Below are 21,774 nucleotides of genomic sequence, written 5' to 3' on the forward strand. Positions count from 1 at the left end.
GGAGCTAGGGCTTTTCTCTTTGGAGCGAAAGAGGATGAGAGGTGACTTAATTGAGGTGTATAAGATGATCAGAGAGATAGATAGAGTGGACATTCAGCAACTTTTTCCTCGGCTGGATGTAGATGTCACAAGGGGGCATAACTATAAGGTTCATGGTGGAAGACATAGGAGGGATGTCAGAGGTAGGTTCTTTACTCAGAGAGTGGCTGGGGCGTGGAACGCACTCCCAGCTATGGTAGTGGAGTCGGACACTTTAGGAACTTTCAAGGGGTTATTGGATAGGCATATGGAGTGCACTAGAATGATTGGGAGTAGGTTAATTTGATCTTAGTTTCAGACGTGTTCGGCACAACATCGTGGACCGAAGGGCCTGTACTGTGCTGTACGGTTCTATGTTCTATATATGCAGAGAGAGATTGGTGACAAGAAATGAGGCAGCAAACATTTATTAAATTGCGAGGTGCGCTGCATGGAAACCTTCTTCGACAGCATCTTCCAAACCCATGACCACTACAAGGACAAGCAGCAGATACATGGGGACACCACCACCTGGAGGTTCCTCTCCAAGCCACTCACTATTCTGATTTGGAAACATATCGGCTTTGCTTCACTGTCGCTGAAACAAAATCCTGGAACAACCTCCCTAACAGCACTGTGGATATAGCCACACCTCACGGACTGCAGCAGTTCAAGAAGGCAGCTCACCATTGCCTTCTTAAGAGCATTTAGGGATGCATTAGTGAATACTGGCCACATCCTGTGAATGAATTAGCGGCTCTTATACACCAGGTCTTGGCTCAGCTTTAAATTCCTTCAATCTTCCTTCCCTTTCAATCATTTAACATCCATCATAGAATCAAGTCAGCATTGCTGTCATGGATTTGGCATGCTTGGTAAAATAATTTGCAAGTTGACCTGTGAAAAGCAGATTGTATATGCAGAATTCTGCTTTCTGATAATTAAACTCAGAATCTTCACACACTTCCTTTACCTTGATCTTCAACATTCAGGCTTTTCATCAGCCACTGCACAATGTCAGCACCTGAAATGGAAATGTAATTGAAACAAATGATTGATTCGAGAGCCCAAGGCAAATGAGCGGTTATTTTTAACAAGTCTATCACAGCGAATCATCTGGGAGCTTGGATGAAATGAGTTGAACAGTGAGTCTGAGGCCACGTTCTGAGTTAGAAAACAACACTGACATAATTAAAATCAAAGGCAAACATGTCTGTACAATTAAACCCATGATCAATGCAGGATAATAGTAACCTCGGGAGGAAGAGTACAAACAAATCCAGCATGGCTGTTTTAGAAGTCTGTTTTAAATCAACGTCCGTGGCTTAATGTTGAGCTGTGAAGGAAATTATGAGATGGGAAACATTGGAGGCTTCACGGGATCTTTTGTTTCCATTTTTGCACTGAGAAGTATGAATCAGGGTAAAGGCTGAAATTCTCTGGCCATTCCCACGCGCAGGATCTTCCGCTGATGGCGGAATTGGTCGAATTGACCAATTCGAAAATCCGCTGACAGCGGCAGGACCAGAGGATTCTGCTGTCAGCCAATGGTGGGGGGTGGGTACGGGGTGACCTCCTCTGCCACAAAACACATTGTGGGGCAGCAGAAAATCCTGCAATGGCTGTTTGGGGGACGTGTTTTGCCAATGTGTTTATTGCGCTGCACATAAAATATCTTTTAGGATCATAACAGCATAGAAAGTGGCCATTCAGCCCCTCAGTGCTATACCGGCTTTCTATAGGGTAACCCAGTCAGTCTCATTCTCCTGCTCTATTCCCGTAGCCCTGTAAGTTTATTTCACTCAGATGCCCACCCCTCGTCCTCTTGCAATATTCCACCACCCTCGTCGGCAGCGAGTTCCAATTCATTATCACTCACTACGTTAAAAATGTTCGTACTCACATTCACCCTGCATCTCTTGCTCAAACTCTTGAATCTATGTCCCCTGGTCCTTGTACCATCAGCTATTCTTTGTCTAACTTCTCTGAAATGGTCTTAATGTGTCATAAATGCATGTCAAACTAAAACCTTTGTCTTTGGTGGAGCAGTCACACTGAAAGTTTTGTCCATTCAGTACAGGAAGCATTTTGTATTCATTTATATTAAGATGATGCTACTCATTTAAATCCAACCCAACATGGGATTTAATCCGCTTCTGGAATGTGGCTCAAATCCAGGTGAAGTGGCCAGCAAAATATCAGCCTTGAAACTGCCCCTCCACGATTAGTGTGAGAGGGTGGGGGTTAAACACTGAAGTGTGAGTTTTAAAAGCACATCTGATTTTAAACGACAGTACTCATTGAAGTTTAGGAGAATAAGAGGCAACCTTATTGAGACATATAGGATTTTCGGGGGGTGGGGGGGGGGAGTTGACAGGGTAGATAATGAGAGGATGTTTCCTCTTGTGAGAGAGTCTAGGACCAGAGGGCATACTCTCAGAGTATGGGGTCACCCATTTAAGATCGAGATGAGGAGGAATTTCTTCTCTCAGACGGTAGTGAATCTGTGGAATTCTTTACCGCAGATTGCTGTGGGGGCTGCGTCGTTAAATATGTTAACGGCTGAGATAGACAGATTTGTAATCAGCAAGGGAATCAAGGGTTATGGGGATAAGGTGGGTAAATGGAGATGAGAATTATCAGACCAGACAAGATCCTATTGAATGGCAGACCATAGTCAATGGGCCGAGTGGCCTATTTCTGCTCCTACATCTTATGGTCCTATGACAGGGTATTCCAAATCCGAGAAGAGAAGCTTTGAACGCCTACTCTCAACTGTCCATTTGCAAGTTGCTGTAGTCTGAAGAAAAATGCCAAGACCAGTGAGGGGTGTCCCAGACATTTTTATGATGATTTTAGCAAAATAAATGTTTATGAAACAAACAGGAGAGTCAACTAGAAATGTACTTACTAACTTAATGGCTATACACTGTGGCGAGGAGGGAGGATTTTACCCACCCCCATTTTTGGTGGATGGGAAAGTTTGAGGAGGCGGAGAATCCAACGGGTGTCCCGAAACAGAATTTATATTGGCAGGATTTCCCATTGAGATGGTCCCTGCCCCCCCCCCCCCCCCCTTGCTAAAGGTGTAATGGAGTTCCTGCCACGAAGGGTCAGGAACTCCATTAGCATACATTTAAATGTCATTGGAGGGTCTTCCCGCTGTATCATCACCTCACAGAAGGAATTCCACCCCCACCGCCGATGTGATGTCACATTGGTAGGGTTTACAAAAGGCCCGGGCAAACGGGGACCTGGCGAAGAGGACCCGTTGGGTCACACAGGTAAGCACAGCCCCCAGGGGGAAGACGGTCATGCCTGGACAGTACCCTGGCAGTACCCCTGGTCCCACTGGGGAGTCCCATGCCTGTGTGGGGGGGCCCTATGTCCATTGGGTGTTTCATGTCCACGGGGAGAATCCTGTGCTCATGGGAGCGATCCCATGTCCATGGGTGGGTGTCCCTTGTCCATGGAGAGGTCCTGTGTCCTTGGTGGGAGGGTTCCAGGTCCGTGGGAGAGGGTTCCTTTTTTGTTTTAATTGTTTTCAGAATTGCGCCTTTAAAAATGGCGCATGATCTGTCAGGAGCTGAGGTTGCTGGTGGGGTGGGCTCATTCAGAGCCCATTCCACCAGTATGTCATCATTGGATCCTCCAGGATTATTTTTGAATAGCTGTCAGAAATAAGGTAGGAAAAGCTAGCAGTGCTCTTTCCAAGGGCTGGTGCAGATTCGATGGGCCAAATGGCCTCCGCCTGCACTGTAAATTCAATGATTCTATCAGTGCAGCCAATGGCCACACCTTTTTCCCTCCTGAGTTGACACGTAGACAAAATAAGAGGAAATTCCACCCAGTATCTTAAATTCATCCAGTTCTGAATTTGCCCATTTTCCTAACATCAGAGCTAAACCTCCCCAAACAACATCCCATAAGTTTTAAAACTATAGGCAATACCCAGCAATTGTTTCCACACCAGGCACTTTTATATTTCAGGGTTGCTTCTGTCACACACTCTGGGCTAGTGCTTGGTCAATTCAAGCCCCACCTCGAACTGACAGAGAAATTCCAGTTAGCCAGGGGGAACGAGCTAAGGTATCTGCAGCTTTAAAACTTCCTACGAAAGGAGACAAAGACGTACCCACAACCACCACGACAGACACTACTGGACGAACTGACAGAGAAATTCCAGCTAGCTGGGGGGAACGAGCTAAGGTATCTGCAGCTTAAAAACTTCCTACGAAAGGAGACAAGGACGTACCCACAACCGCCACAACAGACACTATTGGAAGAACTACTGGACGCAAGCAGACTAGACAAAGGAAACTGTAGTGACATGTATGACCGACTGATAGAAAGGGCCGACACCGTACTGGACGCAACAAGAAAGAAATGGGAGGACGACCTGGGGATTGAGACGGGGTGGGGACTCTGGAGCGAAGCACTGCATAGGGTCAACTCCACCGCCACGTGCGCAAGGCTCAGCCTGACACAGCTAAAAGTGGTACATAGAGCCCACTTAACAAGAACCCGTATGAGAAGGTTCTTCCCGGAGGTGGAGGATAGATATGAATGGTGCCAAGTAGGCCCGGCCAACCACGCCCACATGTTCTGGTCTTGCCCCAGACTTGTGGAGTACTGGACAGCCTTCTTTGAGGCAATGTCCAAAGTGGTGGGAGTGAGGGTGGAGCCATGCCCAAAAGTGGCGGTCTTCGGGGTCTCGGACCAGCCAGATCTATTCCTGGGGAGGAGGGCGGACGCCCCTGCCTTTGCCTCCCTGATCGCCCGCCGTAGAATCCTGTTTGGCTGGCGGTCAGCAGCACCACCCAAAGCTGCAGACTGGCTGTCCGACCCCTCGGAATCTCTCCAAATGGAGAAAATCTAATTCGCCATCCGAGGGTCAGACGACGGCTTCCACAGAACGTGGGAGCCATTCACGCGACTGTTCCGGGACCTGTTTGTGGCCAACGAACAAGATGAAGAATAGCCAGGTAGCCAGGAATCAGGGGAAAGTAGCCAAAGCATGAAATGGAGAGATAGACCGGGAGGGAGGGGTGGAGGGGGGAGACAGCTAAACCTGAGGAAAGAGAGGCGAACCACGGGGGGGGGGGGGGGGGGGGGGGGGGGGGGGGGTGTGGAGAGGCAGGAGATGCGGAACATGAGAGGAGAACCAGGGAGGTGGGGGGAAGCAGGGAAATGAGAGCCAGAAGGAAGGCACAGGATACAAAACGAGCATGGCATCTCCAGGAGCAGGGAACGAGGAGAATAAAGACGGAAGACGGGAGGAACGGCAGAAGCGGAGGCGAGCGCGAGACAGCAGCGAGATCCGTCCGGGAGAAGCAAGCGACAACAACACAAAACACAGCCAAGTATCACCCACTGTAATTATCTCTCCGTCACCTGAATGTATATTTGCTTCCCCAATCCCCACACCCCCCTTCTCCCCCCCCCCCCGCCCCCCCCCCCCCCCCCCCCCCCCCCCCCCCTCTTCGCAAACAGTTGCCTACTTATGTGTTGTAAATACTTTTGCTAGGTGTACAGAGTTGCTGCTGTAATGCTGGTGCACAATACCCTACCAGTTATTCTATTTCATTTTTTATTGTATGTTTTTTATTATTTACTATTTTCTTTTTTTGGGTATGTTTGGGTGTGCCCTATGTATGTGTACATATATATATGTGTCTCTTATCCTGTGTACATAACGGTAAATATACCTTGTTCAAAAACCCAATAAAAAACATTTATAAAAAAACAGTCAAGCCCCACCTGACCCAGAGTCACAACACAAGTGAAATTAGATGTTATTTTAAAATACCAGTGGACCTTGCTGAGCCCAATAAACTGCAGTCACTAGGTTTACAACTTTAACACAAGTAACTCTTTGTTATTATTTTTCAATTAAAAAATAAATAAATTCGAGTACCCAATTATTTTTTTTTCCAATTAAGGAGCAATTTAGCGTGGCCAATCTACCTAACCTGCATATCTTTAGGTTGTGGGGGTGAAACCCATGCAGACACGGGGAGAATGTGCGAACTCCACACAGACAGTGACCAAGGGTCGGGATTTGAACCCAGGTCCTCAGGGCTGGAGGCAGCAGTGCTAACCACTGCCACGTGCCGCCCCTGTAACCTTTCATTATGTACAGTATTGTAATTGAACTGATAGATCAGGGGTGGGCAAACTTTTCTGTGCAAGGGCCACATTCAGAAATTCACAATTTTAAAGGGCCGCATAGTATTAATAGTCCCGGTTGTAACAAATTAGTGTGCGGCATATACCTCAGCGCTTCCCCCGGCGGCATCCTGCCTTTAGCCCTCTTTTTCTCTACTTTTCAAAAATGGCGCTTCACCCGGTTATGATTCTGGGGGCCTCATATAGAACATAGAACAGTACAGCACAGAACAGGCCCTTCGGCCCTCGATGTTGTGCTGAGCAATGATCACTCTACTCAAGTCAACGTATCCACCCTATACCAGTAACCCAACAGCCCCCCACATTAACCTGATTTTTAAAAAAAATTAAAAAAAAAAAAATTTCTTTAAAAAATTTTTTTTTTTTAATGACTTGATCTTGGTGGGCCGCATAAAGACCTTTGGCGGGCCGCATGCGGCCCTCGGGCCGTAGTTTGCCCACCTCTGTGATAGATAATGTAACTGACTATCCAATACCCCTTTCACAACCCCCTCTTTCTAACTACCCCCACTTTTTACACACACACACAAACGACGGGGTGGAAAGCACGGTTGAAAAGTAAAGAAAATATGAAAATAAAAGAATAAGTATCTTTGATGCACTGGGATGACTTCCAGTCAATGTCTTTCTAGGGTTCAGGCTTTTGTTTTGGTACTTCTTCCTTCTAGGCTTGAGCTGATTTTCCCTGGTAAGATTGCCTGCTTTCTCTTCAGATTCAGAATCATTTTAAGGTTACAGCAATGGGTGTGCCAGATGCTCACTGGTTTTAGAAGAATAAAACAATTCTTCACTTCAGCAAGCAAGAGAGACAGTGTTCCTTTCACTTTCATGGTTTCAACACATCTGCCCAGTTCTGTCAGAAAGCACCACACAGGAACCAATCACTGACTGTTATCAAGCAGACCACTGTCCCTGGCCAACCCACCAGTTGCAGGTTAGCCAATCAAACCGACTTCCTCCAAAACTGGTTCCTAAGCTTCACTCTGTACCAAGGAGCCTGGTCTCTCCGCTCCAGACGTAAAACTTGGGCCCACAATGTGCTGATAAGCAGGCTGCTTCAGCTTGAGTCTTCTGCTTAAAGGCACATTCCGTTTATGGGTCCACAGACCAAATATAGTTAAATTAAATAAATGAGATGGGAACAAAGGAAATAAACAGGAAGGACTCTTACATTTCTGACTGGGGATAAAACAACTTGTTCCTCAAACACGCTTCACTCCAACCACAACTTGTTGGGAGTTGACACTGTTTCCTGTTGTGGGCTGAGATCTCATGGCCAGCTAGCTTGCATTGGGCGAACTTGCTCCTGATATACTGGTTTCATAGATCATAGAATTGCCAGTGCAGAAGGAGGCCATTCAGCCCATCGAGTCTGCACCGGCTCTTGGAAAGAGCACCCTACCCAAGCCCACACCTCCACCCTATCCCCATAACCCACTAACCCCACCCAACACTAAGGGCAATTTTGGACACTAAGGGCAATTTATCATGGCCAATCCACCTAACCTGCACATCTTTGGACTGTGGGAGGAAACCGGAGCACCCGGAGGAAACCCACACACACACGGAGAGGATGTGCAGACTCCGCACAGACAGTGACCCAAGCCGGGAACCGAACCTGGGACCCTGGAGCTGTGAAGCGATTGTGCTATCCACCATGCTACCGTGCTGCCCTTTTCATCTTCCCTTATCTGAACTAACCTTCTCAGAAGTCACATTTAATTACCTTCATTCTGTGAATTCACCTTTCAGAACCTAATCGTGAAATTCACACCCTGAGCGGGATTCTCTAGCCTCCTAGCTGTGTGGAAATCCCATTGAAGCCACCCCACGCTGCCGGGAAGCCCGCGGGAGGGGGTGCACTGGCAGCAGGACCAGAGAATCCCGGCAGCAAATGGCCGAAGAATTCTGGTCGCCATTATAATGATATGTAGACATGTGACCAATGGGTAATCGGAACCAGACACAACCAATGGGTAATCAGAACACCCAGCTGTGGCATCACCACAAGTGGGCATCATGCGACCACTATAAAACACAAGACTCACAGGCCCTCAGCCCCTTTTCGCTGGCAGAAACCTAGAGAGCAGGACATGTGTAGCAAGTATCACATTCATGCCACCACATGTGGTTTAGAGTAAGTCTATATAGATAGTCAAGTTTACTGTGTTACTAGAATTAGAACTGTAGAGTGTAGAACTCATTTTGGAGCTTTGTTAATTGCTCAATAAATGCATTCAACTTACCTCGAAGTCTGGAGCTACAGCAAGTAGCGGCTTACGTTACTCAGTGTTACATAACAATACAGCCATCTTCTCCTTTGAACTTTTACTTACTTTTGGTGTTTTACCCTCCATTGTTACCAACTTGCCTCAGGGAAACATCTGCTAATAGTCATATCAAAACACCCGTTTCACCAACCCAGCCAACTTGTCTCTACTAAAGTTTTATTTTCAAATAGTCTGTTTTTAAAACATACAATCACCACAACACATCCTCAATTACTGGGTTTCCTTGCTTTTCATGTTATGACATAAGGAATGTGTTCCCAACTCGTCGTGTACATACCCATTGCCATTTTCAGGGTGGAGATATTGGAGCATCTGAGTGTCCTGCAGGGCATTTAAACCAGGCTCCCACAGTGTAATTGGGAACTTGGTCTAAAATGCACAGCTGCCTTGGGCTTCGGGGCCAGGCTGCTTAGCAATGAAAGTGAGATGGGAGCTTATCGTCCCCACAAATTAAGTTCTTTTCCAGCACTCCTTGTGGGCCAAGGAGAGCACGTGTGCTCCTCCTGCTCCCTTTCACCTCCCTTGTTGATCGTAGCTCCACCCCCTCTATTTATAGCCCTGGCCTTGATCGTTAACCTCCCATTTCCCAATTTCCAATCCTCTGATCCCAGCCACAGTCGAGTTTGATCGGCTGCAGGCTGGAAATGGAACAAATAAATGGGAGTGAGATCTTAACATTAAACTCATTGAGCGCGATTCTCCGCTCCCCACGCCGGGTGGGAGAATTGCGGGAGGGCCGGGCGACTCACGACATGCCCCCCTGGTGCCCCCCGCGATTATCCCACCCCCCGCTCGGAAGATTCTCCGGATGGGCCGAGCGGCCTGCCGTTCGCGACCAGTTCACGACGACGGCAACCACACCTGGTCGCTGCCGTCGTGAACCTGGCGCCAAATGCTGGTTTGAAGCTTGTGGGGGGCGGAGAGGGGAGTGAGCACCACGGCCGTGCTCGGGAGGGGACTAGCCCACGATCGGTGCCCACCGATCGTCGGGCTGGTGTCTCCAAGCGACGCACTCTTTCCCCTCCGCTGCCCCGCAAGATCAAGCCGCCACGTCTTGCGGGGCAGCGGAGGGGAAGACAACAACCGCGCTTGTGTGGGTTCCCCCCCCCCCCGGGTGGGGGTGAATAAGGTGAGAGGAGTGGCATCCGAGGCCGTCGTGAAACTCGGCCGAGTTCACGACGGCCTTCCCAATTTTTCACGGGAGCGGAGAATTCCGCCCATTGTCCACATCCACACCCTGAATCCTGGGTTCTTCATTCAATTTCAATCTGTCTACATTTATCTGAACCATTGTTTCTTGCAAACTACTTCAACTTGAAACAATGGAACTTACAGAGACATTCCAGTAGCATTCACATCGAATATGTTTGGATTGTTTCACTCATTTAAGAAAAGCATGGCACGCTTTTCATTCAAGATGGTGGGTTTGATTGGGAACTCCACCAGGATGAGGTGGTCAGAGGTCCAGAAGCTTCTTAGCCCGATGAAAAAGTAATGGCAGCTGGAAAAGCCAGATGGATACAGAGGGGAGAGAGCTCTTTCCTTAGAACTAAAGAACATGCTCGTCCATAAGGTGAATTTAACTTGTTATTAGGGATATTGAGGAACTCCTGTGGTGTGCAGTGGGTAGGGGCCCCTGTCTCGGAGCCAGGGGTTCTGGGTTCCAGTCCCAACCCAGGACCAGATGGCCGAGGAAGATGCGTTCATAACGCAGTCAAACAGGTTGAATATCAATCTACAAAATCCTTCCAACACACCAATAGCTGGCAGTAAGAGCATGGTCAGTCATGCTTGATGCGGATTGGTATCCCTCAAGCTGTAAGACCCTAGTAACAGATTAGCGACCTGCTCCAGAAATGATTAGATATGGAACAGATGAAAGCCTGCCTTCGTGCACCACTAGGTGCAGGAAAATAATTGGAATTAGGGATAGTGTTAGGTGTTTGGTTATTTCTTGTTGTGATGTACATTGAATTCAATGTAAAAAGTATTCAGATCGATCAAAGCCTGCATGGTAATCACTCTGTTGTTCTCAGTTGGCCTTGCCTCACTAGAATCTGTTCACCTTATGGAAGGTAGGAGAGAGCACTTAAGGACACTTGTGAATTTATAGTTTCCACATGGAATTACTTAATTGGTTCTATTTAGGAGCTACATGTCCCTGCTGTATATATGGGGGAATGTTTTACAAAGCTCCTTCTCGATTTGGGACCTTGACAAAAAAGTGCAGAAATGTTTTACACATTTCACAATTGTGTGAGGCTGAGTGCTGGAATCAGACTTTCACACACGATATCCTAGAAAATGGGTGACCAGCCTTCACATTGGGCCATTAAAATGTGCACTAAGAGCAGGTTTTCATCCCATCAGACAGCACTAGATTTCAATCTGGTCCTAAAAAAAGAATCCAACCCAATTCACAATTCACTCCAGTTCTACCATTAATTACAGTTTGATTCAATCATAGTATTTACAGGGTTCCAACTTTTCTCCTCATGACTCAATGAATTTATGTAATTTAGAAATGAGATAACAATATCAGGAGTATCACAACACTGGACCCAGGTCTCTGCTGAATAATTTAACCTGATTCACCTGAGGAAGGAGCAGTGCTCCGAAAGCTCGTGTTTGAAACAAACCTGTTGGACTGTAACCTGGTGTTGTAAGGTTTCTTACTGTGCTCACCCCAGTCCAATGCCGGCATCTCCACATCATCAATTATTTAATCACAGCGAACGCCCTCAATTGGGTGATGAAAATTCAGAGATTGGGCACTGTACTGGAACAGCAGCAATGGGACCAGGACAGGACAGCAGCAATGGAGCATGGATAGGAACAGCAGCAATGGGACATGGACAGGAACAGCAGGAATGGAAAATGGACTGGAACAGCGGGAATGGGACTTGGATTGGAACAGCGGGAATGGGCCTTGGACAGGACAGCAGCAATGGAGCATGGATAGGAACAGCAGCAATGGGACATGGACAGGACAGCAGCAATGGAGCATGGATAGGAACAGCAGCAATGGGACATGGACAGGAACAGCAGGAATGGGAAATGGACTGGAACAGCGGGAATGGGACTTGGATTGGAACAGCGGGAATGGGCCTTGGACAGGACAGCAGCAATGGAGCATGGATTGGAACAGCAAGAATGGGACATGGATAGGAACAGCGGGAATGGGACATGGACAGGAACAGCAAGAATGGGACAAGGATAAGAACAGCGGGAATGGGACATGGATTGGAACAACAGGAATGGGACTTCGATTGGAACAGCGGGAATGGGCTTTGGACAGGAACAGCAGGAATGGAACATGGATTGGAACAGCAAGAATGGGACATGGATTGGAACAGCAGGAATGGGACTAGGACAGGAACAGCGGGAATGGAAAATGGACAGGAACAGCAAGAATGGGACAAGGATACGAACAGCGGGAATGGGACATGGATTGGAACAACGGGACTGGGTCTTGGACAGAAACAGTGGGAATGGAACATGGACTGGAACAGCAGGAATTGGATTTGATTTGGAACAGCAGGAATAGGACTTGGATTGGAACAGGAGGAATAGGACTTGGATTGGAACAGCAGGAATGGGACTTGGATTGGAACAGCGGGAATGGTACTTGGATTGGAACAGCGGGAATGGGACTTGGACAAGAACAGTAGGAATAGGGCTTGGACAGGAACAGCGGGAATGGGACATATACTGGAACAGCGGGAATGGGTCTTGGACTGAAACAGCAGGAATAGGACTTGGAATGGAACAGCAGGAATGGGACTTGGACAGGAACAGCAGGAATGGGATTTGGACAGGAACAGCAGGAATGGGACTTGGACAGGAACAGCAGGAATGGGATTTGGAATGGAACAGCAGGAATGGGATTTGGACAGGAACAGCAGGAATGTGATTTGGAATGGAACAGCAGGAATGGGATTTGGACAGGAACAGCAGGAATAGGACTTGGACTGGAACAGCAGGAATGGGACTTGGACAGGAACAGCAGGAATGGGACTTGGACTGGAACAGCAGGAATTGGACTTGGACAGGAACAGCAGGAATGGGACATGGACTGGAACAACAGGAATGGGACATGGACTGGAACAGCAGGATTGGGACTTTGAATGGAACAGCAGGAATGGGATTTGGACAGGAACAGCGGGAATGGAACTTGGAATGGAACAGTGGGAATGGGTCTTGGACTGGAACAGTAGGAATGGGATTTGGAATGGAACAGCAGGATTGGGACTTTGAATGGAACAGCAGGAATGGGACTTGGAATGGAACAGCGGGAATGGGATTTGGACAGGAACAGCGGGAATGGGTCTTAGACTGGAACAGTGGGCAGCATGGTAGCACTGTGGACAGCACAATTGCTTCACAGCTCCAGGGTCCCAGGTTCGATTCCAGCTTGCGTCCTGCCTGTGCGGAGTCTGCACATCCTCCCGTGTGTGCGTGGGTTTCCTCCGGGTGTTCCGGTTTCCTCCCACAATCCAAAGATGTGCAGGTTAGGTGGATTGGCCATGCTAAATTGCCCTTAGTGTCCAAAATTGCCCTTAGTGTTGGGTGGGGTAACTGGGCTATGGGGATAGGGTGGAGGTGTTGAACCTGGGTAGGGGGTAGGGTGCTCTTCCCAAAAGCCGGTGCAGACTCGATGGGCCGAATGGCCTCCTTCTGCACTGTAAATTCTATGAATTCTATGAATGGGATTTGGAATGGAACAGCAGGAATGGGATTTGGAATGGAACAGCAGGATTGGGACTTTGAATGGAACAGCAGGATTGGATTTGGAATGGAACAGCAGGAATGGGATTTGTAATGGAACAGCAGGGATGGGATTTGGAATGGAACAGCAGGATTGGGACTTTGAATGGAACAGGAGGAATGGGATTTGGACAGGAACAGCGGGAATGGGATTTGGACAGGAACAGCGGGAATGGGACTTGGAATGGAACAGCGGGAATGGGATTTGGAATGGAACAGCAGGATTGGGACTTTGAATGGAACAGCAGGAATGGGATTTGGAATGGAACAGTAGGATTGGGACTTGGAATGGAACAGCAGGATTGGGACTTTGAATGGAACAGCAGGAATGGGATTTGGAATGGAACAGTAGGATTGGGACTTGGAATGGAACAGCAGGATTGGGACTTTAAATGGAACAGCAGGTATGGGATTTGGACAGGAACAGCGGGAATGGGATTTGGAATGGAACAGCAGGAATGGGACTTGGAATGGAACAGCAGGAATGGGATTTGGACAGGAACAGCAGGAATAGGATTTGGAATGGAACAGCAGGAATGGGATTTGGAATGGAACAGCAGGAATGGGACTTGGACAGGAACAGCAGGAATGGAACTTGGATTGGAACAGCAGGAATGGGATTTGGACAGGAACAGCGGGAATGGGATTTGGACAGAAACAGCAGGAATGGGACTTGGACAGGAACAGAGGGAATGGGACTTGGACTGGAACAGCAGGAATGGGATTTGGAATGGAACAGTAGGAATGGGACTTGGACTGGAACAGCAGGAATTGGACTTGGACAGGAACAGCAGGAATGGGACATGGACTGGAACAACAGGAATGGGACATGGACTGGAACAGTAGGAATGGGACTTGGAATGGAACAGCAGGAATGGGATTTGGAATGGAACAGCAGGAATGGGACTTGGACAGGAACAGCAGGAATGGGACTTGGATTGGAACAGCAGGAATGGGATTTGGACAGAAACAGCGGGACTGGGATTTGGACTGGAACAGCAGGAATGGGACTTGGACAGGAACAGCAGGAATGGGACTTGGACAGAAACAGCGGGACTGGGATTTGGACTGGAACAGCAGGAATGGGACTTGGACAGGAACAGCAGGAATGGGACTTGGACAGGAACAGCAGGTTTGGGACTTGGACAGGAACAGCAGGAATGGGACTTGGACAGGAACAGCAGGAATGGGACTTGGACAGGAACAGCAGGTTTGGGATTTGGACAGGAACAGCAGGAATGAGACTTGGACAGAAACAGCAGGAATGGGACTTGGACAGGAACAGCAGGAATGGGATTTGGACAGGAACAGCAGGAATGAGACTTGGACAGGAACAGCAGGAATGGGATTTGGACAGGAACAGCAGGAATGGGACTTGGACAGAAACAGCAGGAATGGGACTTGGACAGAAACAGCAGGAATGGGACTTGGACAGAAACAGCAGAAATGGGATTTGGACAGAAACAGCCGGAATGGGACTTGGACTGGAACAGCAGGAATGGGACTTGGACTGGAACAGCAGGAATGGGACTTGGACAGGAACAGCAGGAATGGGACTTGGACTAGAACAGCAGGAATGGGACTTGGACAGGAACAGCAGGAATGGGACTTGGACAGAAACAGCAGGAATGGGACTTGGACAGGAACAGCAGGAATGGGACTTGGACAGAAACAGCAGGAATGGGACTTGGACAGGAACAGCAGGAATGGGATTTGGACAGGAACAGCAGGAATGAGACTTGGACAGAAACAGCAGGAATGGGACTTGGACAGGAACAGCAGGAATGGGATTTGGACAGGAACAGCAGGAATGAGACTTGGACAGGAACAGCAGGAATGGGATTTGGACAGGAACAGCAGGAATGGGACTTGGACAGAAACAGCAGGAATGGGACTTGGACAGAAACAGCAGGAATGGGACTTGGACAGAAACAGCAGGAATGGGACTTGGACAGAAACAGCCGGAATGGGACTTGGACTGGAACAGCAGGAATGGGACTTGGACAGGAACAGCAGGAATGGGACTTGGACTGGAACAGCAGGAATGGGACTTGGACAGGAACAGCAGGAATGGGACTTGGACAGGAACAGCAGGAATGGGACTTGGACTGGAACAGCAGGAATGGGACTTGGACAGGAACAGCAGGAATGGGACTTGGACAGGAACAGCAGGAATGGGACTTGGACTGGAACAGCAGGATTGGGACTTGGACTGGAACAGCAGGTTTGGGACTTGGACAGGAACAGCGGGAATGGGACTTGGACAGGAACAGCAGGAATGGGACTTGGACTGGAACAGCAGGTTTGGGACTTGGACAGGAACAGCGGGAATGGGACTTGGACAGGAACAGCAGGAATGGGACTTGGACTGGAACAGCAGGAATGAGACTTGGACAGAAACAGCAGGAATGGGACTTGGACAGGAACAGCAGGAATGGGATTTGGACAGGAACAGCAGGAATGAGACTTGGACAGGAACAGCAGGAATGGGATTTGGACAGGAACAGCAGGAATGGGACTTGGACAGGAACAGCAGGAATGGGACTTGGACAGAAACAGCAGGAATGGGACTTGGACAGAAACAGCAGGAATGGGACTTGGACAGAAACAGCCGGAATGGGACTTGGACTGGAACAGCAGGAATGGGACTTGGACAGGAACAGCAGGAATGGGACTTGGACTGGAACAGCAGGAATGGGACTTGGACAGGAACAGCAGGAATGGGACTTGGACAGGAACAGCAGGAATGGGACTTGGACAGGAACAGCAGGAATGGGACTTGGACAGGAACAGCAGGAATGGGACTTGGACAGGAACAGCAGGAATGGGACTTGGACTGGAACAGCAGGTTTGGGACTTGGACAGGAACAGCGGGAATGGGACTTGGACAGGAACAGCAGGTACGGGACTTGGACAGGAACAGCAGGAATGGGACTTGGACAGAAACAGCAGGTTTGGGACTTGGACAGAAACAGCCGGAATGGGACTTGGACAGGAACAGCAGGAATGGGACTTGGACTGGAACAGCAGGAATGAGACTTGGACAGAAACAGCAGGAATGGGACTTGGACAGAAACAGCAGGAATGGGACTTGGACAGAAACAGCAGGAATGGGACTTGGACAGAAACAGAGGGAATGGGACTTGGATTGGAACAGCAGGAATGGGATTTGGACAGGAACAGCGGGAATGGGATTTGGACAGAAACAGCAGGAATGGGACTTGGACAGGAACAGAGGGAATGGGACTTGGACTGGAACAGCAGGAATGGGATTTGGAATGGAACAGTAGGAATGGGACTTGGACTGGAACAGCAGGAATTGGACTTGGACAGGAACAGCAGGAATGGGACATGGACTGGAACAACAGGAATGGGACATGGACTGGAACAGTAGGAATGGGACTTGGAATGGAACAGCAGGAATGGGATTTGGAATGGAACAGCAGGAATGGGACTTGGACAGGAACAGCAGGAATGGGACTTGGATTGGAACAGCAGGAATGGGATTTGGACAGAAACAGCGGGACTGGGATTTGGACTGGAACAGCAGGAATGGGACTTGGACAGGAACAGCAGGAATGGGACTTGGACAGAAACAGCGGGACTGGGATTTGGACTGGAACAGCAGGAATGGGACTTGGACAGGAACAGCAGGAATGGGACTTGGACAGGAACAGCAGGTTTGGGACTTGGACAGGAACAGCAGGAATGGGACTTGGACAGGAACAGCAGGAATGGGACTTGGACAGGAACAGCAGGTTTGGGACTTGGACAGGAACAGCAGGAATGAGACTTGGACAGAAACAGCAGGAATGGGACTTGGACAGGAACAGCAGGAATGGGATTTGGACAGGAACAGCAGGAATGAGACTTGGACAGGAACAGCAGGAATGGGATTTGGACAGGAACAGCAGGAATGGGACTTGGACAGAAACAGCAGGAATGGGACTTGGACAGAAACAGCAGGAATGGGACTTGGACAGAAACAGCAGAAATGGGATTTGGACAGAAAAAGCCGGAATGGGACTTGGACTGGAACAGCAGGAATGGGACTTGGACTGGAACAGCAGGAATGGGACTTGGACAGGAACAGCAGGAATGGGACTTGGACTAGAACAGCAGGAATGGGACTTGGACAGGAACAGCAGGAATGGGACTTGGACAGAAACAGCAGGAATGGGACTTGGACAGGAACAGCAGGAATGGGACTTGGACAGGAACAGCAGGAATGGGATTTGGACAGGAACAGCAGGAATGAGACTTGGACAGAAACAGCAGGAATGGGACTTGGACAGGAACAGCAGGAATAAGATTTGGACAGGAACAGCAGGAATGAGACTTGGACAGGAACAGCAGGAATGGGATTTGGACAGGAACAGCAGGAATGGGACTTGGACAGAAACAGCAGGAATGGGACTTGGACAGAAACAGCAGGAATGGGACTTGGACAGAAACAGCAGGAATGGGATTTGGACAGAAACAGCCGGAATGGGACTTGGACTGGAACAGCAGGAATGGGACTTGGACAGGAACAGCAGGAATGGGACTTGGACTGGAACAGCAGGAATGGGACTTGGACTGGAACAGCAGGAATGGGACTTGGACAGGAACAGCAGGAATGGGACTTGGACTAGAACAGCAGGAATGGGACTTGGACAGGAACAGCAGGAATGGGACTTGGACAGAAACAGCAGGAATGGGACTTGGACAGGAACAGCAGGAATGGGATTTGGACAGGAACAGCAGGAATGGGACTTGGACAGAAACAGCAGGAATGGGACTTGGACAGAAACAGCAGGAATGGGACTTGGACAGAAACAGCAGGAATGGGATTTGGACAGAAACAGCCGGAATGGGACTTGGACTGGAACAGCAGGAATGGGATTTGGACAGAAACAGCCGGAATGGGACTTGGACTGGAACAGCAGGAATGGGACTTGGACTGGAACAGCAGGAATGGGACTTGGACAGGAACAGCAGGAATGGGACTTGGACTAGAACAGCAGGAATGGGACTTGGACAGGAACAGCAGGAATGGGACTTGGACAGAAACAGCAGGAATGGGACTTGGACAGGAACAGCAGGAATGGGACTTGGACAGAAACAGCAGGAATGGGACTTGGACAGGAACAGCAGGAATGGGATTTGGACAGGAACAGCAGGAATGAGACTTGGACAGAAACAGCAGGAATGGGACTTGGACAGGAACAGCAGGAATGGGATTTGGACAGGAACAGCAGGAATGAGACTTGGACAGGAACAGCAGGAATGGGATTTGGACAGGAACAGCAGGAATGGGACTTGGACAGAAACAGCAGGAATGGGACTTGGACAGAAACAGCAGGAATGGGACTTGGACAGAAACAGCAGGAATGGGATTTGGACAGAAACAGCCGGAATGGGACTTGGACTGGAACAGCAGGAATGGGACTTGGACAGGAACAGCAGGAATGGGACTTGGACTGGAACAGCAGGAATGGGACTTGGACAGGAACAGCAGGAATGGGACTTGGACAGGAACAGCAGGAATGGGACTTGGACAGGAACAGCAGGAATGGGACTTGGACAGGAACAGCAGGAATGGGACTTGGACAGGAACAGCAGGAATGGGACTTGGACTGGAACAGCAGGTTTGGGACTTGGACTGGAACAGCAGGTTTGGGACTTGGACAGGAACAGCGGGAATGGGACTTGGACAGGAACAGCAGGAATGGGACTTGGACTGGAACAGCAGGTTTGGGACTTGGACAGGAACAGCGGGAATGGGACTTGGACAGGAACAGCAGGAATGGGACTTGGACTGGAACAGCAGGAATGAGACTTGGACAGAAACAGCAGGAATGGGACTTGGACAGGAACAGCAGGAATGGGATTTGGACAGGAACAGCAGGAATGGGACTTGGACAGGAACAGCAGGAATGGGATTTGGACAGGAACAGCAGGAATGGGACTTGGACAGAAACAGCAGGAATGGGACTTGGACAGAAACAGCAGGAATGGGACTTGGACAGAAACAGCAGGAATGGGATTTGGACAGAAACAGCCGGAATGGGACTTGGACAGGAACAGCAGGAATGGGACTTGGACAGGAACAGCAGGAATGGGACTTGGACTGGAACAGCAGGAATGGGACTTGGACAGGAACAGCAGGAATGGGACTTGGACAGGAACAGCAGGAATGGGACTTGGACAGGAACAGCAGGAATGGGACTTGGACAGGAACAGCAGGAATGGGACTTGGACAGGAACAGCAGGAATGGGACTTGGACTGGAACAGCAGGTTTGGGACTTGGACAGGAACAGCGGGAATGGGACTTGGACAGGAACAGCAGGTACGGGACTTGGACAGGAACAGCAGGAATGGGACTTGGACAGAAACAGCAGGTTTGGGACTTGGACAGAAACAGCCGGAATGGGACTTGGACAGGAACAGCAGGAATGGGACTTGGACTGGAACAGCAGGAATGAGACTTGGACAGAAACAGCAGGAATGGGACTTGGACAGAAACAGCAGGAATGGGACTTGGACAGAAACAGCAGGAATGGGACTTGGACAGAAACAGAGGGAATGGGACTTGGATTGGAACAGCAGGAATGGGATTTGGACAGGAACAGCGGGAATGGGATTTGGACAGAAACAGCAGGAATGGGACTTGGACAGGAACAGAGGGAATGGGACTTGGACTGGAACAGCAGGAATGGGATTTGGAATGGAACAGTAGGAATGGGACTTGGACTGGAACAGCAGGAATTGGACTTGGACAGGAACAGCAGGAATGGGACATGGACTGGAACAACAGGAATGGGACATGGACTGGAACAGTAGGAATGGGACTTGGAATGGAACAGCAGGAATGGGATTTGGAATGGAACAGCAGGAATGGGACTTGGACAGGAACAGCAGGAATGGGACTTGGATTGGAACAGCAGGAATGGGATTTGGACAGAAACAGCGGGACTGGGATTTGGACTGGAACAGCAGGAATGGGACTTGGACAGGAACAGCAGGAATGGGACTTGGACAGAAACAGCGGGACTGGGATTTGGACTGGAACAGCAGGAATGGGACTTGGACAGGAACAGCAGGAATGGGACTTGGACAGGAACAGCAGGTTTGGGACTTGGACAGGAACAGCAGGAATGGGACTTGGACAGGAACAGCAGGAATGGGACTTGGACAGGAACAGCAGGTTTGGGATTTGGACAGGAACAGCAGGAATGAGACTTGGACAGAAACAGCAGGAATGGGACTTGGACAGGAACAGCAGGAATGGGACTTGGACAGGAACAGCAGGAATGAGACTTGGACAGGAACAGCAGGAATGGGATTTGGACAGGAACAGCAGGAATGGGACTTGGACAGAAACAGCAGGAATGGGACTTGGACAGAAACAGCAGGAATGGGACTTGGACAGAAACAGCAGAAATGGGATTTGGACAGAAAAAGCCGGAATGGGACTTGGACTGGAACAGCAGGAATGGGACTTGGACTGGAACAGCAGGAATGGGACTTGGACAGGAACAGCAGGAATGGGACTTGGACTAGAACAGCAGGAATGGGACTTGGACAGAAACAGCAGGAATGGGACTTGGACAGAAACAGCAGGAATGGGACTTGGACAGGAACAGCAGGAATGGGACTTGGACAGGAACAGCAGGAATGGGATTTGGACAGGAACAGCAGGAATGAGACTTGGACAGAAACAGCAGGAATGGGACTTGGACAGGAACAGCAGGAATAAGATTTGGACAGGAACAGCAGGAATGAGACTTGGACAGGAACAGCAGGAATGGGATTTGGACAGGAACAGCAGGAATGGGACTTGGACAGAAACAGCAGGAATGGGACTTGGACAGAAACAGCAGGAATGGGACTTGGACAGAAACAGCAGGAATGGGATTTGGACAGAAACAGCCGGAATGGGACTTGGACTGGAACAGCAGGAATGGGACTTGGACAGGAACAGCAGGAATGGGACTTGGACAGGAACAGCAGGAATGGGACTTGGACAGGAACAGCAGGAATGGGACTTGGACAGGAACAGCAGGAATGGGACTTGGACTGGAACAGCAGGAATGGGACTTGGACAGGAACAGCAGGAATGGGACTTGGACAGGAACAGCAGGAATGGGACTTGGACTGGAACAGCAGGTTTGGGACTTGGACTGGAACAGCAGGTTTGGGACTTGGACAGGAACAGCGGGAATGGGACTTGGACAGGAACAGCAGGAATGGGACTTGGACTGGAACAGCAGGTTTGGGACTTGGACAGGAACAGCGGGAATGGGACTTGGACAGGAACAGCAGGAATGGGACTTGGACTGGAACAGCAGGAATGAGACTTGGACAGAAACAGCAGGAATGGGACTTGGACAGGAACAGCAGGAATGGGATTTGGACAGGAACAGCAGGAATGAGACTTGGACAGGAACAGCAGGAATGGGATTTGGACAGGAACAGCAGGAATGGGACTTGGACAGAAACAGCAGGAATGGGACTTGGACAGAA

The 21,774-nt window shown here is 49.3% G+C and overlaps 1 protein-coding gene across 3 annotated transcripts in view; it reads right to left on the reverse strand.

Moving 5' to 3' along the window:
* The window catches only part of rgs6 (regulator of G protein signaling 6), an 823,132-nt gene that overhangs the window by 112,203 nt on the left and 689,155 nt on the right, over positions 1-21,774 (reverse strand). For all 3 annotated transcript variants that reach the window (XM_038784322.1, XM_038784332.1, XM_038784316.1), the window contains exon 4: positions 992-1,042. In XM_038784322.1, the coding sequence (XP_038640250.1) occupies positions 992-1,042 (51 nt within the window). The remainder of the gene's footprint in view (positions 1-991; positions 1,043-21,774) is intronic.

Source organism: Scyliorhinus canicula, chromosome 2 (assembly GCF_902713615.1).
Source record: "Scyliorhinus canicula chromosome 2, sScyCan1.1, whole genome shotgun sequence".
In the NCBI taxonomy this organism is placed as follows: domain Eukaryota; kingdom Metazoa; phylum Chordata; class Chondrichthyes; order Carcharhiniformes; family Scyliorhinidae; genus Scyliorhinus; species Scyliorhinus canicula.